Consider the following 27,269-nt stretch of genomic DNA (forward strand, 5'->3'; position numbering starts at 1 on the left):
TAGGTTTTCCCTTCCCCCAAGACTGCATTACAAAAATCAGTAGTGTGTCCATGAGTTGGTCCATCTCCCTCTCATTTTTCAGGGATCTATTGCTTTCTCCCAGTTGATGTGTGGCCATCCACTGGGTGCAATGGTTGCACGAACACAGAGATTGGTTTCATCTCCGTATTTTCCTTTGCCCCTGTTGATCTCCTCCTCTCTCCTCCTCTCCCTTCTGTTTCTCTGCTCTCATTTCACTGAAGCTTGGGGGGGGGGTTGTTGTTGTTTTTTGTTTTTTTTATTGAAAATCACTGCCAGAAGTGCCTCCATCCATAAGCAAATCTTGGTTGTGCCCTCTGGCACAGCCCTGAGACAAATGAGTGATGCATAAACTGCACCAGCCCAGGAGTAGTCCCAGGAGACGCTGTGACTCAGAGTCAGCCCTTGGAGGCATCATTTCCTCCTGTTTTCCCTCTGATGGGATTAAGATCTGTTTGTTCCCTTCTTCTTCTGCATACTCCCTGCTTTGGTTCCCGAGAATGAGCTGACATGCAGGGAGGGGAGAGCACTCTGACTTCTCTAGGCAGACATCCAGGTGTGAACCAGCCAACAGCCACGGTCACATTGCCATGAGGAGACTCTGGGAGTTGGCTCGTGCCCTGTTTCCCTTCCTGTACTGAAGAGAAAGAGTAAACACCAATCCATTGTCCTTTTTCCAGGATAGGAACCCAAAAGCATGGATAAAGCAAAGAGGACATAGGACAAGTGCATCTGAGGCTAAAGAAGCTGTGACTCCACACCTGGTTCACCACTCCTTCGTGCCAGTACTGACCACTCAAGCAGGGTGACAGTGCTGTAAATCCCAAGGTGATGGGGCTGAGTTCATGCCTGATACCCACTGAAGGAAGTCCTGATGCCCACGGAGGAGGTGAGACCTGTTTGTGTAAACTGGTGATCCTGATCTGGAATCAGAAGTAGAGCAGCATGGAAGGATGTGGAGTCAGATGGGCCAGCACTGCAAAGCTGGGATTTGGCTCCATGTCCAAACTTACCGAACTCTGGGCTGGTTCAGAGTCTGGGTTTTGTCCATTTTAAGCTGTGCCACTTTTATAGGTGGGAGTGGCTGTAGAAATCAGGTGTGGAACAAGATTTGGCTTGAGTGTGAGACTGTTCCAGCTCGTGGGCTGTGGTGGGGAGGGTGGGTTGATTCACCATCGTGTAAATTAATGGGTGACATCGGTCCTTCAGAGTCATGTTGACGACAGACTTGTGGTCTAAAGCTGTTCCTAAGTGCCTGAGGGGAGCCTGAATGATGTGCAGAGGGTGGGTGTACTAAGTGCACTTCCCACTGTTGGTGACAGGATTCTCTAACGAGGTGGGAAGGCTGAACACTTTCCCTTTCCTCCTCTGGGATGCTGAGGAGATGGATGTCACACACCAAACCCCAGGAGACTCACTCTGCACTGTGTGTTTCCAAGGAAGACCCATTGGCTGATTGAGCCACAGCTGGAGCAACATCCCCATTTGTGGGACTGTCTCCTTCTCAACACACACCCCTCGAGTCCTCTTCACATGTCAGGCACTGAACTTTTCCATGCTGTGCACATCACCTGTGTGCCAACAGGTCACTGGCAAGAAGCCACCAGCAGTTGTCCCTCTTTCTCTCGCTCTTTTTCTCCCTCTTTCCCCTTTCTCCAGATGTCACTGAATCCTATGTCAAATCTGGCAGGAGCTACTAAGCTAAAAAGTCCACACAAAGGGCCTGCCCACTCTATTATACACTTGTAGACTTCTCTGGTTCCAGGGCAAAAGCAAAGAAGTCATGTTCTTTTAAAAAATAAAAAAAAAATTAAAAAAATTTAATTTATCTGCTTTTATTTCTTTTGCTGCTGTTGCTCATATTACACACAGAGTCTGGCCACTTGGGTATGGAGATGGACCTCTTGGAAAGCTCAGTGCTGCTGTCCATCACAGCCTCTTGCCTGGCTGAGGGAAAAGGAGATGCTTAGGAAGATGCAAGTCTTTCAAAGGACACTTTAATCACACGAGTCACTTCAGGTGGGTGAGAGCAGAGCAAATCCATGCTTTTGCTCGTGCTCTTCTTCCCAGCTCTGTGTGCTGTTGGTTGAAAAGCCGCTCTCCCACTGGAGGCATCGTTGGGGGCACAACTTGTGTGACTGCCAGATGTACCTCAGGATAGGCCAGAAGTCCTTAGACCTATTCTATCCAACCAGTTTTAGCCTTGTTGGTTTTTTTTTTTTTTTTTCCTTTTTTTTTTTTCTTTTTCCCAGTTTTTATTTCTTTTAATATCAAAAAAAATAAGTCGACTTCTCTCGCGTCTGCAAACCTCGGAGGAAGTAGGCTCGAATCCATTCCTCCGCTCGGAGCCCAGCGAAGGGGTCCTCTTTCCCTGCTTTTATTTGCACGTGTGGACGTCGTAGACTCGTATGCACTCCTGGCACCGGACGTAGCAGCACCAGTGGAAGATACAGTGACACTTCTCCTTCCTTTTCTCAGTCCTCGTGTTGTGGCCGCGGCCGCAGCACAGCAGGTCGCAGCCGTCGATCCCGTGGGAAGTGACGTTGCAGATCCTGTCCCGGGTGCCGAAGGAGCCCGTCTCGGGGTTGGGCTCGCAAAAGTTCGGCGAGTTCTCGTAGTAGACCAGGTCCTTCTCGGTGGGAGCCTTGAAGAAGTTGTACTTGGGCCGGAGGGTCTCGACCCAGCCGCGGGATTCCCGGTGTTTCTCCACCACCATCTCCGAGGCGCTGTCGTACTTGTCCTTGAGGTAGTCCCCGATGACCCTGAAGTCTGGCTGGGACCACCAGCAGGTCTTCACTTCGCAGCTGCCCGAGAGGCCGTGACACTTGCACTTGAGGTGCATGAGTTCAATGATGGACTGGAAGAGAGGGGAAAGGCAAAGGAGAAGGAAAGGCGTTAACCTGTGATCAAAACGCTTATGGCACCCTGATATTTAGCCGTGATTTTCTAAAGAATTATAAATTATTTCATATATTCCTATTTCACATATTCCTATTTCATATATTCACATTTTGTGTATTCATATTTCATATATTCACATTTCATGTATTCATATTTCATATATTCCTATTTCACATATTCTTATTTCATATATTTGCACACTCATGAACAAAAATCACCTCATCCTCCAGTCAATGCCCTGCTCTGATGCTGGGTCTAAGGAAGATAAAGCTTCTGCAACTTTATTGTTTTCAGTGACTACTTCTGATTCCCACCTCAAATTTAAGCATCTACCAAGACCTTCCACCAGGGGATGAAGGGATTCCTGAGCGTATTAACTCCTGTCTTATCCATGTTCACGTGGGAATACTGCAGTGCTGTCACCCAAGAATTCAGGTGCACCTTGGTAGAGAAGTGAAATATGCACAAAACTACTCAAACAATGTCTTCATAAATAAAATATGCAGCTATTCCATGGGAAATTAAAGAAATGTGAAATTTCCCAACTATCTGGAACAGAATTCCGTGTTTTACTTAGAACAGAATCCTACCTTTTACGTATGCTTTCTGTTTACTTAAGCAAACAAGGTTCTAGTCTTGCTGTGGCTGCATCCAAAAACCAAAACATCATTTATTGCCATATTTAAGCCAGGCTTATGATTTTTCTAAAACCATTTCAGTAGGAAAAAAAAAAATAGGAGCCCAACTTGTGATTTTGAAAGGCTCAAAGTTCCACACAAAACACTGTCCTGGAACAAATACGAAGGTGATTATTGATCCCAGAAGTTTACTATTTGTTTTTACACCTCTTATGAAATTAGCTTTAACGTTTCCAGAGGTGTTGCCCTCCAGGATTCCGAGGTGGGAGACGACCTTATGCAACAGGCTTGATAATCTGCATTTTCAGACTGATCAGCAAATTTCTGGGTACATGAACAGACTCGTGCCAGGCTGAGGCCAAGAGATTTGCCATGAATCAGCACCTTGGTGCTCACCAGGTGCTTTCCTGGGTTATTTACGGAGTATCACCCGCCACAGAAAGGTTGTAATTAGCGATGAGAGGGAACCACAACATGTTTGGTTCGTATAATCATGCTGAACTTAATCAAAACTGCTGGCGGAGGGGCAGGGCTGCAGTTCCTATGGGAACTGGGATGAAACATTGCCTATGGCTCGGGTTTAGCTGGAAACACTTGGGCATGGAGGCCTGGAAGAGCTACTCCAGGAGTGCAGGCATGGTGAGAATGGAAAGATGCTTTATAAACCAGTAGGATTTTAGATCCTTTGACACCTGTAAAATGTCCTAAAATAACTCAGTGTCAAACAAAAGGATTTACAGGAAAAGGCCTCTGCAGGCCTGTGATCACCAGGGATGTTTGTTCAAAGCTCATTTTTTCCAAGGATTCTCACTTTAAAGCAAATCCCTTCTTCCCACTCTCTACATCTTCTCCACAGTCCTCTTTGTCCCATTATCTACCCCAGAAACTTCCACCAGCTGTGCACAATATCTGGGGTTACCTGGGATAATTTAGGCCAGAGCTGGGGGAAACCACATCATTGCTTGTGGTTGTCTACGTTGGAGACAGTTTTGGTTTCTGGTGGTATTTCATTTCCAAGAGTTGTATTCCAAGAGCTCTGCTGGGGTGTGAGGTGGGATAACTCCCCTGGGATTTGATGGTGCCCACCCAAGGAGCTCACACCAAAGTCCTAGTCTGCCTGAGAACAGTTGTTTCCTTGCACAGCACAACTGTGGTGGCTTTGCTCTAATGTCCTCCCAGACATGTGCCAGACCTTCTGCTGAACGAGACCATATTAATCTGTTCTTTGATATTTCAGAGAAGCTGCATCCTGGTCTCCATCAGCAAGAACTCCGTGCTTCAGTTTCACAAATTGTTTCCCACAAAATACATTCTTCCGGAATTTATGGGTTATTCTTCAGATTAAAAAAAAAAGAATATCCTCTTACTGGGATTATTCCACCCAGGGAAAAGATTCCCTGTGTATGAGGCAGCCACTGTGATGGGGGAAAGATTTTGTGCTTTCTTTTCCCTGACACATTTTTTTTCCCTTGGTTGTTTGAAGTAAAACCAGTTTTAGGGCATGGTCTAAGTTTGTTCAAGAGGTACTGCCTCTAATTTTCTTTAAATATTTCCTAGGAAATAGAACAATGCTGAGAAGAGGGGTGGTGGGAAATGGTCTCCTGTTTTTCTCCTCCCTCAAGCCTACAAAGCAGAGAGATGATCCCATGGGAATGGACAATTGCACTCAAACTAGGATTCAGTTGTCTAAACATGTGCATTTAATGCCATTTTTGAGTGTCAAAGGTATCACAAGTCATTTGCTGGACCAGATGATCTCCAGAGGTTCCTTCCAACCCCAGCCCTTCTGTGATTCTGTGACCAGCCCCAGGATGGCAGATCTGCAGGAGACACACTGTCCTTCCAAGGATAGGTTGGAAACATCAGGATATCTCAGCTTATACTAAAATGCATTTTCTTAAGCAGCTGAATCCACCCCCTGAGCCCTGGCCCATCTCAACTACAGCCAATGGATGGCAGTAGGCCCAGTTAGGGCATTATAATTGAATTATTTATTCTAATCATGGAATCATAGAATGGTTTGGGTTGGAAGGGACCTTAAAAACCATTCAGTTCCAACCCCCCTGCCATAGGCAGGGGCACCTTCCACTAGACCAGGTTGCTCAAAGCCTTGGACACTTCCAGGGATGGGGCATCCACCACTTGATGATGCCCTCACCAAACTGGGATGAAATCCCACCCTAGACCTGTCCAGATCCATTCTCTATAAAAGACCTCTGGGCAACTGACTCCAAGGTAGGCATTTACATCTGGGTGGGTGAATTTACCCAGAGCTTTCACAGATCACTTCCATCGATCACCTCCCTGACAAGAACTATTACAGGACACGTATTACCTTTCTGAGATGTAAATCTGCCCAGATTAGCTTTGGTCATTCCCCCTCCAATCCCCTCCCACAGTTCACCGAGGCAGGTAAAGAAAACACTGACAGGAGATGGAGAAAGGAGAAAAACCCAAAGTCCTTACGGTCCTTCCGGCCTCGTTGTTGTGCCTGTTCATGGCCGAGCGCGCGTCGGGCCTGTTCTCCCGGGCGTCCGCGAACTCCCGGGACACCATGCTCCCGAATTCCACGTCCTCGCTGCAGCCCCCCCACTTCCAGCCTTCCCCAGGGGAGCCCTTGTGGCGGGTGTCACAGCCACAGATGGTGGCGGAGCCCTCGGCGCAGGACCTGGTCACGGCGAAGGCCACTCCGGCCGAGGCGATGGCGTGGACGAAGGCTGATTCCCTGGTGGCTGTGGGAGAGAGAAAGCAGGGAATGAGGGACCACACACGGGTTTGATCAGTCCTGTGAACGTCTCCTCTCTCCAGGGCGTGGCAGGAGGCCAGGAAACTCTCCTCTTCCCTGTGGTCTGGCTTGGACCTGCTCCAAAGATGTTTTCTTTTACTAGGAAACAAGCTCCTGTGCAGGCAGGACTGGGCTTGACTCAAGGCCACTGAGGGCAGCCAAGAAGTTCTGACTCGGGTCATCCCAAGGTCTTTGGAGAGGGCCACGGAACAACAAAAAGCTGGGCAAACCTGGGTTTCAGGGGGCATGTGGAATATTCCACGCGGTGCTTTGCAGTCAGGGCACCACACGGCCATACCCTGAGCTGTGGGCTTGGCTTCGTATGCACAGAGTTTGAGTGTGCTCCCAGAACATGGAAAATGCAGGTCTACACTTAACAACAGCCTCCACCCTTAGTGGTGGGACCAGCACCAGGTTAAAGCACCTCCTCTTCCTCGACTGGGAGAGCTGCTGATGGCTGGAAGGGAGGAAAACGCCAGGATGGACGGATAGTTCCTCACTCCTCACTGTGTAAACTAAACATTGTCCTCACCTTCCATCCTGAGGCCACCTTTCCTTTCCCTGAGGTGTGTCCTCTCTCAGTGACAGTGTTCAGTGTATGGCATCTTGCACCTGCCCAAAGTTTTCCTCACTTGCCTAATTAAGGGGACTGGAAAGGAGCTTTCCTTTTCTGCCCATTGCCTCAGGCTGGTGGGAGGGATCAGCCAAGGGATGTCGTGGCTAAAGGCTGAGGAGTTTTAGCTTTGTGAAGACCTTCCATCACAGCCTTTCATCCAAGGTGGAGCTGGGTGGGGAAGGGGAGCTCAACATTGGCCTGGCTTTCCTGGATGCCAGTGCTTTTTCTGGACTGTGCCAAAACAAAAGCCAAACGTTTCAAACTGCTTTGCAAATTGGGAATATACCAAAAGATCAGGTTTTATTCCCCCTCTCCCCAACACCTCCAGTTTTGGTTTCTTCACTCATAAGAAATGACCCTGGAGTCCAACACCACACCTCAGAAATCTCCCCTTGCTTTTTGGCTTCGGTAAAATGGTATTTTTGCCATAAACAGGGCTATTCTCAAACCCTTGAGGGAATTCAAAGCAGACACAACAGTTCTGATAACTGGCCTCCTTTAACCTCTTACAGCATTCCCCACAGGAGCTCACCTTGTGCCTATAGACCAGTTATCCAAGAAATCATTGTTGTTTCTGACACCTTTCAGATGCTTCTGCTACAACAGTGTTGAAATATGAATGTATCCCAAAGGCACGAGGTCACATTTTCAGCTGAAGCATCTTCACCAACTTCTACTGAGCTCTGTATCAGCTGACTACTCAAAACAACCCAAACCTTCTCTGCACCATATTTTGCTGATCTGAGCTTTCCCTGGGCATTTTGGCTTAATCTTTACCCTCCAGATGCTTCCAGGCTTTACTAATGCAAAGAGTTTAATACACCAAGCCAAAAAAAAGTCAACATGTTTTCGGGGAGCAATCAAGACTGCAAAGCAGTCCTGGCTGGATTGTAAGGCTTAAGCAAGAACTTAAGCTTTGCTCTGGGAAGACTACCAAATACAACAACATGCAAATGAAATAACGTGCATGAACTTACAAGCTGAAGGTATGAGCAATGTCCTGGAACATGTTTGTCTATGTACATGGGGAGGTTAATAAGTCACCAAGGGCTAGAGCTCAAAAAAAAAAAAAAAAGGGAAAATGTAGAAACCCTCAGGTCCCCAGTGTGATTTTGAAAAGCCCTTGTTCAGCATCTGTCCAGCCTGGAGGATCCCAGTATCCTGCAAGTGATGACCGTGCAGTTCCTGACTGAAATTCAGCTTGGAGCACGAACAGATGAGTCCGGTTTTGACAGGACTTGGGACTTGCCTAAGTCCAGGTGGGATTCAGAACCCTAATTTTGGAGGTGGAGAGCTTCATGTGATCACTCCAAGGACGCTTGACCAGCCTTGGGGTCTTTGAAAAGCAAAGGTTTCTCATAGAAGCCACTCAGATAAGCTGGTGGTTTAAATGTCATTACAGTCTGGAAGGGTATCCATAGTGCTGGGCCAGAAAAGGGCTGACACACCTTCCACCTCCTCCCATTGTGGCCTAACTGATCTTGAAACCCTGTCAAATAATCACAGAATGGTTGGGTTGGAAGGTCCCTTAAAGATCATCTTGTTCCGATGCTCCCAAGTCTTTCTGCTCAGGGCTGCTCTCAACCCATCCTCCACCCCGCCTGTATTTGTGGGGATTGGCCTGACCCCGGTGCAGGACCTTGTTGAACCTCATGAGGTTCACACAGCCCCACCTCTCCAGCCTGTCCAGGTCCCTCTGGATGGCATCCCTTCCCTCCAGCACGTCAGATGCACCTCTCAGCTTGGTGTCATCAGCAAACTTGCTGAGGGTGCCTCCATCCCACTGTCCATGTCCCTGACAAACACCAGTCCCAAAACCAACCCCTGAGAAACACCACTTGTCACTGGTATCCACTTGGACACCTCTTTGAGTGCAACCATCCATCCAATTCCTTATCCACCAAGTGGTCCATCCATCAAATCCAGGTATCTCCAGTTTAGAAACAAAGATGTTGTGCTTCTACCTGACACCTGGAGTGGCTAAAACACCTTGCTTGGGTAGGTTACTTCCCATCTTTTGGGAGTCACCCCTTCCTCTGCTCAGGAGAGACCTGATCCAGGCCTTTGGCTTATTGGGAAGGTGCTGTAGGTGCTGAACTGATGTTGGCAAATGCCATGGAGAGCCCCTGTGCCTTGAAAAGAAGGTGTCTACAGCCATGGTGTTTGTGCAGAAAACCTTCTCCTGCATCAATATGGGAGGGGTGGCTTTGGCTTGGGAGTTTGCAGGTCTTGGATCTGATTTTGGATTCAGCATGATCTGAATTAGCTCAGCAGAGACATTGAGGGACTGGAGCTTGTCCAGAGAAGGACAGCTAAGTTGGGGAAGGGTCTGGAGCACAAGTCTTAGGAGGAGTGGCTGTTGGAGCTGGGGATGTTTAGCCTGGAGAAAAGGTGGCTCAGGGAGGACCTCATTGCTCCCTACAACTACCTGAAAGGAGGCTGGATCCAGGTGGAAGTCGATCTCTTCTCTCAGGTATCAAGTGACAGGATGAAAGGAAATGGCCTCAAGTTGTACCAGGGGAGGTTTAGGTTGGATATTAGGAAAAACTTTCACTGGAAGGGTTGTCAGGCATTGGAACAGGCTGCCCAGGGCAGTGGTGGAGCCACCATCCCTGCAAGGCTTTAAAAGACATGTAGGTGTGGCACATGGGGACACAAATGGTAGATGTAGCAGTGCTGGGTTAATGTTTAGACTTGATGACCTTAGTGGTCTTTTCCAAGCTTAAGGATTCTACAATTCTACGATTCTGTACAGGTGAAGAGCTCACCAAACCCCAGGAGGCTTCAGGCCACACAGCCTGAAGAATTTCTACATTTGCCAGGAGTTGGTCAGGGCTGAACAAGCAGTTCCAGGAACTCTGAACCCTAAATCTCAGGTCCATTACCTAAACTCCCCACCGGTTTTAGCCCTTAACCAAAAGGGTGAGGGCACTGAGGGGCTACTGATAGGATTTGCCCTGAGAAGCACCAATTATCCCGAGCTCTTCTCTTCCCAGAAAGAGCCCGGTGCCTTTTACAGCCTTGTATACGATGTAATCACTCCCCTGCTTTTGAAATGCAGCCACCCCTGGGGTGGAGCGCAGCCACCACTTAACAGCGCACAACAGGAAGCAAAGAGGTTGTATCTGATCGTAACTACCTGGGGAATGTGGGCAGGCAGGGCAAAGGAGCCGAGATCTGGCCCCGGGGGCAGCGAGGTGAGGAGTTTGTCTCTTGAGAAAGTCGCAGCGCAGATGTCTTAATGACTCGCGCGGAATTAGGGCACTGGGTTTACGTCTCCTGCCCCTAAAGTTAAGGCACCGGGTTCAGCCTTGACGCAGATGGAGAGGTGCCACGGGTGAATCACGTCCTGCCACCTCCCGAGTTATGGGACTGTCCTGCCGTCACGAAGCAAGACCCGACCCTGCCGAGCTCTTCGGAGCTCCCCAGGTTGTAGCCGGGGGCGGTGTGGCTGCAGGAATGGAGCAGGAGTGGATAAGAGATGGAGATAAGCCGAGGGAAAGCATGCACTTGTAATGGAAATGAGGGGTTATTAAGGTGCCATATAAAAATGCGAGAGATTTAGCGAAGATAGCAGGAAAGCGCCGCGTATTTGTCGGGTCGCCTCATTCCTCACTGGGTGGTTCTGGTAGCAGGAGACACTCAGCTCGTTAGGGCTTGAAGGGAGCTTCTGGAAAGTCGTCTGGTTAATAGGGGCTAATATCTCACGGGGATGTTGACTTAAAGAGCATTTTAACCACTTGCTTTTCGGCGCAGCACAAGGTCACCAAAGCTCTGGCTTCAGCTTGTTTAATTCCTGCCTGCTCCTGAGTTTCCCTGCAGGGCCTGGGGGCTTGGGTGGCTGGTGCTTCCAGGTACCCTGCTCTGGACCCTTTTTGGAGGGGTTGAATATCAGTGGGAAAGGTGCTGAGACTTACAGAGGGCCTTTAGGGATGCTTTATAGTTGCAAAGGTCTCCAATTCACTGGTCACTTCTGGAAACTGGTTCCTGAGGAGCCCGGTCTGTGAATCTGAGATCCTGAATGTGCCTTGAATATCCTGTGCAGAACATCTCTGACCACCACGTCTCAGCAGCAAAAAACACCTTGAGGTGCAGAAACACCCAGCTGAGCAGTATCAATGGGATAATTCAGGGGCCTGAGCATGAGGTGACCTGAGATTTGCTCTCCTGCTCTCACAGGGCTGTTTTATGTGACTTTGGGCAAATCCTGTAGTCAGCCTGTGCTTCTGGTTCCTTATCTGTGCACCTGAGGACAATCCTGCTTATCTCCTCGGGTGCCTGCAATGCTAAATTCACTGAAGCCTTCAAAATTGCAGGCAGAAGGTGTTGGAGACAAGCAGAGGGTCATCAGGTTGTGGGTGAGGAAGTCAAATGAATAACTGTATAAATATCTCAACTGTCTAATACATGAAACCTGCTCTCCTGTGTTCTTCTGCCCAGACAGTGACTTATTTTCCCTGAATCCTTCTCTGAATGACTAAATGATTAGCCCCAGGTCGGGCAGATATCCCAGATATGTGGGGAAAAGGACTATGGTGACATAAGAGGATGAATATAATGGTTTGTTTTGCTCTTAAAAAGCTTAAAAGTCCCTTTTTACCATATCTATACCATAACACTGAGCCCTGTTGTCCCCGTTCCTGACACTCTAAATCTTTCCTTCCTCCCTGCACAGTGGCAATGGAAGAAAGAAAGAAAGAAGAAAGAAGGGAGGGAGGGAGAGAGAGAGGGAGGAAGGTAGGAAGAGAGGGAAGGAAAGAAAGAAGGAAAGAAAGAAAGAAATAAAGAGAGAGACAAAGAAAGAAAGAGGGAGAGAGAAAGAAAGAAAGAAAGAAAAAGAAAGAAAGAAAAAGAAGAAAGAGAAAAGGAAGGTGTCATGTTGCACAGAAGGAAGCAGAGCTCAGCAGCTGGAGAACAGACAGCCAAGCAGTAGAGATGGATCCTCTTTTAAGGGTTTCCTACTCATGTTACTTTTCTAGGTGGTTCTCCTGAAGGTGTGGAAGCTCCTTTGCAAAAGAAACATTGATATTTCCAGGACAACTCCTGACCCTGCTCTGTGGAGACAAACCTCTCACCCCACCAATCCAGGACCTTGCCACCATCCTTTTTGAAACATAGACCTTGGAGTGAAGCACTTTAGGCTGGCTAATGTATAAACAACATGGGAAAGAATAGAATTGCCCCATACCATGAAGGAAAGAATTCTCACATCTCAGCCACTCCTCCCAGCCATCATTAGCACGTCTCCTCTCGAACACAGGGTCCTGCTCCCTGTTCCACACTAGGGAGGACATTGTAAACCCTGAATTTCTGACACCACCAACTTCCTGGGTGCTCTTGGGAGAGGCAAAAAAATGGAGTAAAATGGAGGAAATAATACACTGGCTTAGCAGGACTGTGGGGAGGAGTCGTGCTGGTTTCTCCGAGCTTCATTTTACAAAGCTAAAGGCCAACAGAAAGGGCCCTGTTGCATCAGCTACTTCAGACACCCATCTCTGAGGGGAGGAAGGTGTAAAGTCTTTCCAACATTTGTCTGGTAGGGCATGTACTTAGGGAATGTGAGAAAGGGTTTCAGTTCCCTCCTTGGCTCCGGGGGATATAAACCCGCAGCTGTCAGTTAGGATTTGCACGGCAGTTGACACTGCATTGACTCTGGATTGAAAAAAACCGACCAAATAAATGAAATAAACCTCCCAAAAACTGGAAATAGAAGTGGGGAGAGACTGGTGCTTCTGGTATTTGGAGCCAGCACAGCTGGGGACCTGTCGTAACAGCTCAGTTTCCCCTGATTGCTGTGGTTGGGGTCTTTCTTGCATGTTAAACAACGTGGGGATTGCAGGGGAGGAAGGGGTTATCCAGTGGAGAAAGGTGGTGAGGAATTTCAGAAGTGAGAATTCTGAGAGTTTTGGAAGCCCAGTCTTTGACTCAAATGAGTGAATTTTGGTTTTGGCTGCAGCACAAGGAGGACAACCCAGCTGCTGTCAGCACACTGGGGTTTCCTCCTCGAATCAATCGAGGGGCTTGGGAGGAGAGCTGGGCCATTCCCTCGTGGAGAGGGTCACCCAGAAACCCTTCCATGGTGAAAGATAAGCCAGGAGGGGCTTTGAATGGAAGGCTGTGCTGCACCTCTTTGGATGAAAAAGGAGAATATCAGAAAAAGATTAATACCAAATGCGCCTCGGCGGTTGTTAAATAGATGATGACCCCTGGGAGAAGGAGCTTTCTTTAGGCCCTCACAGCCTCGCAGGCAAAGCTGCTTTCTGAACAGCAGGAGTGAAATCCAGTGGGACTGGTGAGTCAGAGCTCCTAGGATTTGGAAAAGCATTTGCAGGAAACACTGAGGGCTTATAGGAACTGAACGGCCTTGCCTGCTGGCCCCAAAATCCACGTGCAGGAGAGGCAGTGCAGACTCACTTGTCCCAGATACCAGCAGAAGAGATTCCAATCCCTCAATCCAGCTGGTCTCTGCTAAACTGGGCAACCAGCAGATCCCTCAAAGCCAAAAACTGGGGGTTCAGGACATGGAGATGATGTCCCTGACCTTATGATGCTTTTTTGGGGGCTGAGAAGAAAAATGGGGACAGACTTTTTAGTAGGGCCTGTTGAGGCAAGACAAGGGGTAATGGTTTTAAACTAGAAAAATTGTGGATTCAAACTTGATATAAAGAAGAAATTTTTTATGATGAAGGTGGTGAAACACTGGAACAGGTTGTCCAGAGAGGTGATGGATGTTCCATTCGTGGGAACATTCAAGGTGAGGTTGGAAGGGGCTTTGAACGACCTGTTCTAGTGGGAGATGTCCCTGCTCAGTGCAGGGGAGCTGGACCAGATGAACTTTAAAGGTCTCTTCCAACCCAAACCATTCCGTGGTTCTGAGAAATGAGGGTTCACCTCTTCATGGGACACGTTTCTCCCCAGGGAAAGGAGTGAAAGTGTGTGTGGGGGGAAAAGTTAAAATGCCTTTTTTTTTTTTTAAATGATCACAAAGAAGGAAATGGTTTGCCAATCAGAACTATTAAATATTGGCACAGCACCAGGGGAAGGCAGGGAACAGGGAAATCCTTGGCACACACCGGCTGACAGATCCATCCACGCTGCACAGACTGTGCCCAAGTGCTGGAGGGGAACAAGTGTTGTTCCCATCGTGGAGGAGGAGGAGGAGGAGGAGGAGGAGGAGGAGGAGGAGGATCACAGAGGTGTCACGGCTGCTGGGAGCCTGACATTGCTCATGGGGAAAATACTGGGAACGTTGGAAACAAAATATTGGCTCTGGCAGAGCCTCGGAGGCTGCCGAGCTTCAGTTCCCCCACATTCCTCTGGATTGTAGCAATAGAGGATCCCATATCAGATAAACCAATTGAAGGGTTTTACATAAGCTGTCTGGCTCAGCCTCAAGCTTCCTTCAGCTTCTCGCTGGAGAGGTCCCTGTTTCCAGTGTTTGTATTTCCTCTGACCCATCCTCACATCCACACATTGGTCTCCTGCAGCACCACGACACCTCCCCTGTTACCCCCTGACTCCTTGAAAGGGGGCACTTGTACCCCACTTGCTTTTTGCTTTCAAAAAAATACACCTTCCACCCATTTGGAAAGGTGGAGAGGAGCGAGTTGTGGCCTTGGATGTGCTCAACACAAGGATTTTAAAAATAGGGGACAAGTCAGGCTTCCTGGTGGGAGGGAGATTTGTTCCACAGAGCACATTCCCAAATTCCCCAGCATGTGCTGGGTTCGTCCTAGTTATGTTGGAAAATACTTTCCAAATCAAATCTTTAGGAAGAGGCCCTGAGCTTCCTTAAAGTTTTTGATTCCTTACCTGGTGTCACTCCCAAGCCTAAACCACTGAGCAGCCAAGTGCCCTGACCCTGGGTTCCTGCTCCACCACGGCAGCATCAGTTGGGAGGTCCCTGTGGCTTCTCTGAGAAGACTCCAGAGGCTTTGGGAAGATCAGAGCCTGGGAGCTGCCTCACCCAGTGGGGTACAAATGCTGCACAAAGGACATGAGCGACTGCAAAACTCTGCCTTAGTTTGCCCGTTTGCAAATAAATGGACTTAGAGCTCAGCTCACACTCTCTAGCCTGAGCTTTGGGTGTCCTTTCGGCCTCCAACATTGCAGAGGAGAGGAAAAAAAGAGATGGCTTTTCTTCCTACCCAGTATTCCATGATTCCTTATTGCCCTAGGAGTGATGCTTATGCTTGGATCACTCTTTATCCATAGGGCCTTCCATGAGAACCTCAGGACCTGGAGCTGCCTCTCTGCTGAACTGTGCAGCTGCTGAGTGATCATTCAGCTCAATGCAGGGAGGTTGGACTAAATGACCTTTAAAGGGCCCTTCCAACCCAAACTATTCCACGATTCTGCCACGTGAAGACTTTCAAATCAGCACCTCATCTGGGCTTAGAGTCATTACAGGACTCTGTGGTAGCTCCAGGACATTCCAGAGCAGCTCTGCATTGCACAAAGACGTGTCCAGTGTTATGTAAATCCCTGTGAATCTTGTCCAGAAGAGCCTGATTGCATGGGAACTTTTGGACAGAAGCAAAGCCTAAATGGCTGCCTGGGACCCCTTGGATGCAGAAGGATCACTAAGTCCATTCCTCAAAGATCTGTTTCTAAGACTGGAACGAGAGAATTATAGAATTCCAGAATGGTTTTGGAAGGGATCTTGAGATCATCTCATTCCAACCCCCTGCCATGGGCAGGGCCACCTTCCACTGGACCAGGTTGCTCCATCCAACCTGGCCTTGGACACTTCCAGGGATGGGGAATCCACAACTCCATTCTCTGTTTAGATTTACAGACAGACCCAAATGATTTGGAGCCTTTCACCAAAAAACCCAAGCTCCTGCTGCCACTGACTGGTGTGTGGACTTGTCTCAGATCCCCTGGTCTTTAGCAGCATTCCCAGGAGGGTTTATCTCCAGATCTAGGGAAGCCCACTTTGCAAGAACAGCAGTCCCTGGGGGCTGCAGGTAATAAAGGCTTTCAGGTCTAGCCCTGAAATGGGAGGAGGGTGGCTCCAGGATGCCAACCAGGAGCTGCCCCATGGATCCATTCCAGGCTCTGCACGACACCACAGCCTGTCCCCTTCCTCACAGGGAGCTGTGCCAGCTCCAGGCCCAGCTGATTCTGCAGAGCTTCTCATCAAAATCCAGCTCCAGGGTTTGTTTGACTTTTTTATCCATTTAAAAAACCAGGCCCCTAAATGCAAAGACGTATGCAAATGCATAATAACAAGGAGTTAACCACACTTTTGCATATCTTAAAGGAAAGGTTAGGTTTGGGTCCCATCTGTGTTTTGAACGGAGTTCTGATTGAGTTCTTGTTTCCTCTGAACCAGCTGTGCTAGTGTCAACACATCCCTGGGAAGATGAAAGGCCCTAAAAAGACATTTGATCAGATTAGCTGTGATTCAGCTCATTGGAGGGAAATTATTAAATGGGCAATTCCTGCCAGGGAACATGAAGGCGATACAGATAAGAGGGAAAGTTGGATTGAAGGAGGTTGGATTAACACAGCCTGTAAAATCCTGAAGGCCAAGTTTCCCTAAAACATCTGAATGATGAGCTTTTTTTCTTACTCTTTTTTTTTTTCTCTCTGTTGGTTTTTTATGGTTATCATTTCACTGTGGTTATTGTAGCACTCAGCACAACAGAGCTGCAACCTCCAGCGTCGTGCTCGCACTTCCAAACCTTTCTTGCACTTCCAAACTTTTCTCGCACTTGCAAAATTTTCTCACACTTCCAAAGCTTTCTAGCACTTCCAAACCTTTCAGGACCTACCTGAAACAGGTAGAGCCAGATTGCCAGGCACCAGAGCAGCCTGGAAGCCCTGTGTGTCGGGCGCTGGGAGCAGGTCCGAGCCCTCATGTGAGCCTGAGCCAAGGGTGGGTTGGAGGCTGGAATGCTTTCCCTAATTAGCCACTGTCAAAACAACCCCAGGTGATCACAGGTAACCAGACCACCACGATAGGCAAATCAGCAGGACAGTCTGGTATCAGTAACCCGGGTCTGATACCTGCAAAGCAAACCCCCCTCTATCGCTCTCTCCATCTCCCTATCTCCCTCTTGATCTAATCATTACCCTGAGTGTCTCCCTACCTACCCTGCTTAATGCAAGCACATTTTGTCTGTCTTTCTGTTGGCTTGGTCATGTGTGAAACACTCGGTGGCATCTGATCCCAACCCCCTCCTGCCATCCCAGAAATGCCTCCTCCTGAATATTTCATCGTCCTCGGCCAGCAGGGTCCTCTTCGAACCGCCCCGAATTACCCCGAGCCCTCGTCTCCCCAACAGCCGCCGGTCCCTGGGAGGCTCCAGACAAAAGGAAGCTGTGTGCCAATTGGGGGTTATTAGCAGAGATACAGGGCTCTCATTGTGGCAGGACAGAGCCCCTAATGAAAGGGGAAGGCGGAAAAGGCAGCAGGGGAAGGACCGGGGTGAAATTCTCCCGGCGCGCGTTCCAGGTTAAAGGACCGTTGGGGTCCCTTCTGGCCTGGAAAGAAAAAAAAAAAACCCCAAGAAAAAAAAAGAAGACAAGCCCCAAAGAGTCCTAGGCAAAACCAGCCCCAACGGTCAATGGGATACAGGGAAGCCAAAAAAAAAAAAAAAAAAAAGAAAAAAAGAGAGAGAGAGAGAATATAATTGTGTTCTGTTATCAGAAGCAACATGGTGGAACAAAAGGATCGCCTTCGCCCACCTGAGAATGGAATGTGAGGCTCCATTTCGCTGCTCTGATCGTATTTGACAGCCCCCCTCGAGACTGCCTGGTTGGTATGGCAAATCGTCCTTATTACCTGCTGGGGTGAATGAATCCCCCTTTGTGCTGCCACTGTCACGCTGCATTAGGTTGACAATGGCCCGAGATATTTTATATGAAATTTGCCCTCACTTGTGATTAGCCAGCACCAACTAAGTCATAGCAACCTAGAACTATGCATTGGCCGGGCCCCGTTGTCGGCCGAAAGGGAAATCCCTATTCAAATGGTTTAATAAAACAATCTAAAGGGCGTGTGAATCGTGAAAAGCATTTTCACTTTTCTCTTTAGCTTAATCTCATGGTCGCTGGGATATTGTGCTCGGAGCAGACCCCAGCAGGGTGTGGGCTAAGGTCCCCCATCAACTTCTTTTACAGCCTCCTTTTCTGCGAGTTAATGATATACCGGTGTGATTGCCTCCCGCAGCAAGAAGAAACACGCATTTGATGAAAAGGATGGACCTCCTAACACATCCTAAATGGCAACAATTTCTCATCCAAAGGTCACAGGTCATAACCTGGATTTTGAATCACCACCCAGATCTTTTTCAAAGCCCTGCTAAAGCCGGGGGATTCTGTTTTACGCACAGACACACAGGCACACACACACACACAGACACCGCGTTATCTCCAGAGGTTCCTGCTCCGCTTGAGTCCTCAGCTTAGTGTTTGGAAACAATTGGATTTCTCCCTGGGTTTTGGGCTGCAGTTTGCTGCCTTTCACATCCTCTGGGCCCTGGGTTGTGATGCAGGGAAAGCACAAGACGGAGGTGGGCAACACAGAGAGGTGCGAGGCACCTCCCGAGCATCCCCGAGGTCACACAGCAGCACCCGGGGTACAAACAGCACCTTGCTGGAATCAGCAGCTGCCTGTTCACCTAAAACCTGCCCTGAACATCACATCCAGCAAGGCTTTGAGGTCTCAAAACTCTCCCCACTCTCTTGCAGGTGTGGAAAAGCTCCCCCATTGCTGACCCCTCGATAATCGAGGTCTCCCACGCAGGGGTGAGATGCAGCCGTGGAGATTTGGCAGCGCAGGGGGGTGGGAGGAGGGAGAAGGAGAAGTGCAGGGTTCCCCTTCTGCAATTTTGCTCCACTTCCTCACTGGGGATGGAAGGAAGCAGGCAGGGTCTCTGCTAGGCTAGTGCTGATCTTAACATCTACCTAAACAGAGGAGAGCTTTGCCTCTGCAGGATGAGGCTGGAAATCCCCAGGGAAACAACCTCCCGCAGCCGAGTTTCCAAGCACAAACCAGAGGTGAAGGGGAAGGCAGTTCAGTTTTTCCCACTTTTCTTTCCTCTTCTTCGTTCCCCCTCTTCCCATCATGAGGCCTTGAGCCAGGTGGGGTGGTGTTCTGGCTGTACATCAGTATTCTCCCTCCACTTTTTCCCCCTGGAGCTCAGCGAGTGGGGCTGCAGGGAGCAGCTCCACTCTCGTGAGGGACCCTTTTGGCTTTCAAAATCCATTTAAACCTCTCCTAAAAGGTGTTCACACGAGCTGTGGTGTGTTTCCACTGCAGCTCTCCACATAATTGCAAACTATCTGGGGCAAGGAATGGTTTTGTTATTATGTGCTTGTACCCTATTTAGCACAATGGGGCCCTGATCTCTGCTTGGGGCCTCAGAGTCTACTGTAATACAAATAATTAACCATAATGGAGCTGGGAAAATATCTTAATAAAACCATGGAATCAATTTGAGGCAATTAAGCAATTTTTCAGCTTGCAGAAGTTTTTGCTTTGCAGGCTCAATTTGGAGAAGGGAGGGGGTTTGGGTGCTGGAGGAGCTGCTCACCTCCCTGCAGCAGGCTTGGGCAATCTGGTTGTTTTTTTTTTTTCCTGTGGGTTTCAGTTTCACCCAGTTGGGGAAGCAGAAAAATTTTATGCAGCTCCCAAAGCATAGAAGCCACTTTTTTATAAATAGCTTGTGAGAGGAAGCATGGTTTGGAGGCTGGATCTGCGGTTCCTGAGGGAGAAGGGGCTCAGTCCTACAAAACATGACTCTCAAACAGCTCCTCTGCCCCAGCTGCCCACCTGTGAGTTGGAGAGGGATCATTATCTTCCCACTTTCTAATCCCAAGCACTCGAGGACACTGCTGGGGCATCGCAGATCTATTTAGACCCAGCAGCACAAGGAAATTGCAAAGCCCCAGACACAGCCTGGATGATTTACAGGCAATTATAAGTCAGCAGATAAGCTCTGGATGACAGATATTCTGATTATAGTTGGAGCTCTTGTATAATTTTCCAGCGAAAAAGGGAGCTAAATATATTGAACACTTGTCTGAAGTTGTCTTCAGTTGTGAGCTTGTCCATCACAGAGGGAGGGCATGTGAGGACACTCCTCAAGGAGCTCATCTAAAGGTGGGTAAATGAACAAATCTAACCCCAAGTAACCCCAAGAACTCAACTACAGCACCATTTTTGGAAGGAAACAATTATACCTTCCATGAACACGTCTGCTGGCCAAGGGGATGCAGAGCCAGAACTTTGTCAAGCATAGACCTTTCATGGTCAAGCCTTGGCAGGAACACTTATCACAAAACCACAGAGGGGTTTGGGTTGAAAGGGACCTTAAAGATCTGATTCCAACCCCCCTGCCATGGGCAGCGACACCTTCCCCCAGACCAAGCCCCATCCAACCTGTTTTTGAGGACTTCCAGGGATGGGGTAGCCACAGGTTCTCTAGGAAACCTGTGCCAGGGCCTCCCCACCCTCAAAGGGAAGAATTCCTTCCCAATATCCCATCTCACCTTGCCCTCTGGCAGTTTAAAGTCATTCCCTCTTATCTGTTCCCCTTGTTGGTATTTTATGACCAACAGTTATGTTCTGAGAGCTGTTCCCTTAAACCTTTCAATCCTAAGAAGGCACAACCAGAATAATCAGAACAGAAGAAGTGAAAAAAAGGGAAATATTTTCCTCCATACACCACTGTGCATTGACAAGTCTGTGAACTGGTGATCAGCCTGGTGTTGGTCCCACATAGGGAGAAACATGTCCTAGTGCTTAAAAAGTGAAGGAAAGGATCTCCACCACAGTGCTTTCAAGGTAGACCTCACCCTCTGCTGAAAGAATGTCCTATTTATGGTTCACTTCAGCCACCACAAAGAGTGAACCTGTCATCCTGCTGGGCTGAAAACATCATTGGTTTGATTTGGGAAGCTGAGCAAAAACATACAAGGTGAATACTCGGCTGGGAGGCCACCTGGCAATCTGTCACACCCAGAACAAGACAAGGAGCTTGAGTTCCTGGTGAATATAAGGCCACTGAAACAAGATCCATGGAAGTTTTCCACTGGCTTCACTGTCAAATGATAGGCAGGGGTTAAATAATAATAATAAGAAGAACAACAACAACAACAATAGAATAGGCATAACTCGTATCTCGTGGTGATTTAAAACAGTGAAGCTCTCACAGCTCACACAGGGTCTGCCTTGTCCCACCAGTGTGGAAGGGCTGCTTGTCATGGACAGCTGTGCACCCGCCTGCCTGTGCCCACCTGGGGAGGTGGAGGATGAGCAATTCTTATCCTGAGGTGGGCAAGTGCCACATGCTCTCACTGCCAGGACGAGGAGCTCCAGGATTGAGCTTCAGCTGGAACATCCAGCCTGGGCTAGGAGAGTGGTCTGGGTTCCTTCATCCCAGAGTCACAGAATATGCCAAGTTGGAAGGAACCCACAGGGATCATCGAGTCCAACCCTTAGCCCTGCACAGGACCATCCTGAGAGTCACACCGTGTGCCCCAGAGGATCAACTAAAGGCTTCTTGAACTCTCTCAGTCCAAGAAATTCTCAGACATGACGGTTTCTGTTCCTCACTGAGCCACGTAGATATTTGAACCACAGACCCCAAAACAGTTTCAGAATTGTGGATGGATGTTGTCAAGACTCAGTTTTGCCGCTGCTAAAATCCCTCCCATAACCAGAACTTCAGCACAGCTGGGGCAGCATCAGATACCAACTTGACCTTAAAAAAAACACCCTAAACATCAAATAACCTGCTGTAGAAGCAGAGGACACCAGACACCTCCAGATTCTCATCCAGTCATCATTTGGGTTCACAAGACAAGCTGATTTCATTAATCTCGTGCTTACCTTGTTTTGCCCAAGTTTCCCAAGTTTAACCCACCTCCCTGATTAGAGGGATGCTGTTTTCTCTCCCAGCTGGAAGCGTGCAGAGATGCTCTCCCCCATGGAGAAGACCTCTTCCAGCCTGAGCTGAGCATGGATTTTACCTTCCCTTTGCAAGGCAAACCAGGAGCACCCAAAATGTGAGTAACCTCCAGGTAAGGATTGGAGTCTCCTTACAGAGACAGGGGCCATGAGTGGGAAGAGGAGGCAGGTGCTGTGGGGTTTGATCCAGCTTCCATGTCTGTCTCTGGGTTCACCCCTTTTAAGCCAAGTGATAACAGTTCCTTTGATGAAGATTCCCTTCCCCAGGCTACATGTCATTACATATATTTCCTTCTTTTCTTTCACATTGTGAGGCTTTTCCAGAGCTTTGCCAGCCCGGTTGCAAGAAAACTTGCAGTTCCACCTTGTACTTATTCTTGCTGCTGTTAATTCACCTGTTTGCTCTTATATCAGCCCTGCCTTCATATCTGAGGACTGGACAGGATCTTAGTCCTGATTTTGCACCTGATGTTCTGCTACAGGTTCTTAAAGAGCATCCACACCCCAGGGATATGGGTGTGGGCTCTCCAGAGCTGGTGGGAGCAACTCATGTCTCCTTATCCAGCAAATTTAACTTGGAGGGGAGGAAGGGCGATGACCTGTTCTGCTTTTGCTGCTCTTGGTGGCTTTAGTGGGAAGGCATTTGCCAAACTGCTGGAGCAACCAGCAACCTCAAGGGTTTCCTGACAGTGCACAGTGCTTTCATCCCTGCCTATCTCACAGCAACGAAATCAAAGCTCCACATCCTGCAGCCTCTTGGGATGGGAATTGCTAAAGATTCCTCTCTTGCTGCTAAATGTGAGCTCCCTTGGTGGCAACGCTGCTGCTGCCCTGTGTAATGAGTGGGGGATAGATGACATGTGAAGTGCAAAAAATAATTGAAGGAAAAGAAACCAAGAACCCTTTGGAAATGTCTATGCAAATCAGTTACTGAATAAATCGAGGAAAGTAAAAATATATATATTTTGGCCAGCAGCAGAACAACATGGGGCCTGATCCTGCTCTTGGCCTGATGTAAATATATAGAATAACTTATATCTAATGCAGTGGAAGTGGCAGAAAAGTTAAGCCAGCGTAATTAGAGGTGCATCTTGGTGTTAAAATATTTATTTTCCTACAAAAAAAAACCCTTACATTTTTAATGAGACCCCTCACTTGTTGTTATTTTATGACATCCAGATGCACTGGCAGGCTCAGCTCCTGCTCCAGAAGTACTTAAAAATCACAGATATCAGACTTGGACCTCGCACCCTCGTGCCCGAAGGCAGGATCCACTCTGCCTAAACTCTTCCCTGACAGATGTTTGTCTAACCTGTTCTCCAAAACCTCCCAGGTCGGAGCTCCCACCCCTTCCCCGGGCGATCCATCCTCACGCCTCGCTACCCTCTACTCTCGGTCCCCCGGCCGGGGTTGAGGTGGACGTGGAGGAGAACTCCTCAAATCCACCTGGGCGAACCCAAGGAGGGGGTGGAAGCGCAGGGAAGAGGGAAAGGGAGCCGTGCTGTTGTGTAACAGCCCGGAGGCAGAGCTGGGAACGGAGCTCGGGTCCCTGCGTAAGCGAGGGAGCCCTTTCCTGCCAATCCCGCTGGGAACATCGCCTTTCTCCCGGCCTTTTTTTTCATGCGTTCCCTCTCCACGCTCGCTCCCATCTCTCATGCTAATTTCCCTCTGCCTCTCAGCACCCCGCGTGTGCCCTCGGAGGAAGAGGCTGTTGTGACACAGGCAGCCTTGCACTGAATCATCCCTCTGCTTGCACATGACTAACACCCGTGCTATTTGTGTAACTATTCCGACTGATGTGCGTTTAATATGTAAAAATTTAATTAAAGCCTTATTCATAAAAAAATATCTGGGCCAATTTAATTTTTTTTTTTTAATTTTTTTTTTCTTCAAATACCCGAAGGGAATATTTCAATTAGGGACTAAATGCCAGAAAACACTGTCAGATTCCACCACCCCCCTCCTCCTCCTCAACACCTCCCCATTTCTAATCAAAGCATTGGGGTTTGATATTATAAAGAAAAAGCCACTAAAACCGCAACAATATTTACAGGAATTCGCTCTGCAGGTGCAGAGATCAATCCTGAGAGAAGCTGAGAACTTCCAGCTCTCGGTGGAAACCAGTGGAAGTTACTCTGAGGAGAAGCCAACTCCATACCCAGAGCCGGCTCCTTGCCCAGTGGATCTGTGCTAAAGCTCTGATTGCAGAATCTGCTGAATCTTTCTAATCAGTTTGGTCCTGCAAACCTTTAATCATGCAAATGGTTCTGTGCAGTTCCAGACTTGCCAGCAAAAGGCTTGCAGGACTGAAGTTGGGATTTGTGCTGGCACAACAAAGTTTCTGATGGTTACGGGCCGGAAAATGCATCCCTCCAAATAGATGCTTCTCCCAAGTTTGCTGGGAGGAGTAAAAACTCTTGGGCTTGCAGGTTACATGGCCCAACAAGTCTCTTTAGTGAGCAACGTCATTCAGGAGCTGAGGGGAGATATTAGTATTGTACAGAATCAGAGAATCCCAGAATGGTTTGGGTGGGAAGGGAACTTGAAGATCATCCAGATCCAAAACCCTGCCATGGGCAGGGACACCTTCCACTTGACCAGGTTGTTCCAAGCCCTGTCCAACCTGGTCTTGAACACTTCCAGGGATGGGGCAGCTTCTCTGGGAAACCTGTGCTGGGGTCTCACCGTCCTTATGAAGAATTTCTTTGTGATATCCAATGTGAACCTGCTTTCTTTCAGCTCAAAGCCATTACTGCTCATCCTATGACTGCCCCATCACCTGCAGGTGATCCTATAACCTGATGGCAAAGGAATCTATAGATTATGGATTCTACAGGTGTTAGGAAGAAGTTCTGGGCACAGGTTGCCCAGAGAAGCTGTGGCTGCCCCATCCCTGGAAGTGTCCAAGGCCAGGATGGACAGGGCTTGGAGCAACCTGGGCTAGTGGAAGGTGTCCCTGACCATGGCAGGGGGGTGGAACCTTAAGATCCCTTCCAACCCAAACCGTTCTAGGGTTCTGTGATTCTACAACATCTCAAAATTTTCCTCAAACTGGATGCCTCTTTCCTGCCTACACCAAAGAAGCCACTGCTGCCGTGCCAAAAACGAGGCCAATAAAAATGCCGTGTGTGTCACACGGAAGGAGCAGTTCCCAGACTCTCCAACAGAAGGATGAGTGATGAGACTCATCCTGCAGGAAGACCTCCAGCCCCTTTAAGCCAAATCTTCATTTGCAGGAATTTTTATGAGGTGATTGCAAGGGCTCATTGATTCTTGTCCTCAGATGGAGATAGCGGGGTACCTGAAGGGTGTGTTGGGACGTGATTTGCCCCCATGGAGCAGCAGCCTGGCAGTGCACACGTAGGAGCTGTTGGATATGCTAATATGGGAGCACAGGCCTCATCCTGAAATCCTAAGAGGGGATTAGAAGAGATGAGTCCTCATTTGGTTTTCCAGAACAACGGCAGAGATAAATCTGGCTGCTCCCTTGGAGGGTGTTAAAGGAGGATTTCCTGGTGGGTGGGTCTCCCCAGTGGGGTGTTATTGTGCTGGCAGTGGGGCGGGAAGGAATGGATTAAGCAACTGGGGATGGGATATGGAGCCTGACAATGGATATAAGCTGGGGAGGGTGGAAAGCTGTCAGTGGGCTTTAGGAAATCAGGTTTGGTTCCTGGCTTATTCCTGGAGACCACACTGTTGCTCTCGAGCTGAGGATTACCCTTCAGAAATTCAGCCATGGCTCTGCTGGACCTCCTGGTGTGGGAATCAGCCAGATTGGAGCTGTTGGATTTGGGGCACCCATACGCTGCCCAGTCCCACCCTGCAATGCAGCAATGCCAAAGCTGATAAGAAATGTCATCTCCTGCCCAAGAGTCGCTCTCAGGTCCCACCATCCTCTTGGCTTTCTTGACTCTGTGCAATTTCTCTGCTGTGTTTCTTGGCTACGGTGGAATTTTTGGCATGTTTTCCTTCCAGTCTGCATGTTTGGACTTCTATTCTGTGGGCATCACCACCACCCTCGGTGCTAATTTGGGGAGATGGTGAAAGCCTAAAGAGAGTTCAGGGGACTGAGAGCACAGCAGAGCAAAGCAGAGCTGAGAGAGGCTTTCCACTTCATCCTGGAGATGCCATTTTGTTTAGAGAGGAGAGATTTTGGGGAGGAACTGTAGGGATTCTTCAAATTTCAAGGGCTGTGTTTGCCCTCATTTTAATGCTGAGTGCAACCTGTAGTTGCTGGGGCTCAGAGTCCTGTTGAGTAAATACATTTAAGAAGCAAAGTGCCCGTGATCTGCAGATTCCCACAGTCTCACAGAGCTGCTTAGAGGTCAAACCCAGAAATGAAGAGCTCCCAGAGGGTAAATCCTACCCAAAGAAGATGCACCTTTAACCCAGGCTGGTTAACCTCAGTTGGGTTCAATCAGTTTTTATGGCAAGGCAGTTTGTGGACTTGTTCAGGTGAGCAGCTGAAGTTCAAGGCAGGTTTGGGTATTATCTTGGGTGAAGAGCTTAAGTTCAAGCTGTGAGGGCAGGATTGGCTCCCCAGCACCTCCTGGATCACTTGTGGCTCTCCAGTGTTTTGGGTTTTGGCGTGTGGTTGGTGAGCAGCAGGGCTGTGCTCTGTGGGGGCTTGAAGCCCAGTATCAGAGGGCTGAGTTGCTCTGGGATGTGGTTGACCTGCTCAGACCATCTCCAGAGGAGCCCCCACCACCCCCTGAGGCAGCCCTGGCACACCACTACCCTGGACTTTCTGCTGTACATCCCCTGTGGCTCACAGAGGGAAGAAGCTCCACCATCCCACACTGAGGTTCATCCCAAGCTCTCTGATCCCAATCAGCACCAAGTTTAGCTCTCCTGCCATTTTAAGCCAGGCTAATTGCCTCAGCTGCCCAGCCTGAATTAGCACCCTTCTCACTCTGGCAGGGTTGATGGAACCAAATAAAACCCTACAACCCCGGGAGTCACAAACCTCACAAAAGAAGGTGCAGCCCTGGATGAACAAACCAGCTCCAAGCCTCTTAAATATCAGAAGACCCATCCCTACCAAGAAAAGCCCAATATACTTCCAGCTTTTAGTCAACCACATGAGTGGTCAAGCCCATAAAATAGGCAAATACCTGTAGTTAATCAGAGTGTTTGACGCAGTGACCTCACGGAGTTGCAACACCGGTGATTAAAGGCTCTTTTCCAGCAGAGCTGAAATGCTGATACATGAATGGTTTTAAACTGCATCTACCCCACTCTCCAGACCTGGAATAACTCTTATTTTTTAGCCAGAACCACTGTTGTGGTGATGGGTTGTGATGGTGAGCGTGGCTCTCACAGCAACGTTATAATCCGTTTGTAAAGTATCTGCGTGGAAAGCCAAGCATGGAAATATATTTGGGATTC

At 48.6% G+C, this 27,269-nt stretch overlaps 1 protein-coding gene across 1 annotated transcript in view; it reads right to left on the reverse strand.

The window, feature by feature from the left end:
* Window positions 1-1,548: 1,548 nt before the first annotated feature.
* WNT3A (Wnt family member 3A) overlaps window positions 1,549-27,269 on the reverse strand; it is an 88,231-nt gene continuing 62,510 nt past the window's right edge. Inside the window, exons 3-4 of the mRNA XM_027660661.1 lie at window positions 6,024-6,289; window positions 1,549-2,875 (exon numbers count right to left, since the gene is read on the reverse strand). Of these exons, the coding sequence (XP_027516462.1) occupies window positions 2,396-2,875; window positions 6,024-6,289 (746 nt within the window). The 3' untranslated portion in view covers window positions 1,549-2,395. The remainder of the gene's footprint in view (window positions 2,876-6,023; window positions 6,290-27,269) is intronic.

Source organism: Corapipo altera, unplaced genomic scaffold, assembly GCF_003945725.1.
Source record: "Corapipo altera isolate COAL_440 unplaced genomic scaffold, ASM394572v1 126, whole genome shotgun sequence".
NCBI classification, from domain to species: domain Eukaryota; kingdom Metazoa; phylum Chordata; class Aves; order Passeriformes; family Pipridae; genus Corapipo; species Corapipo altera.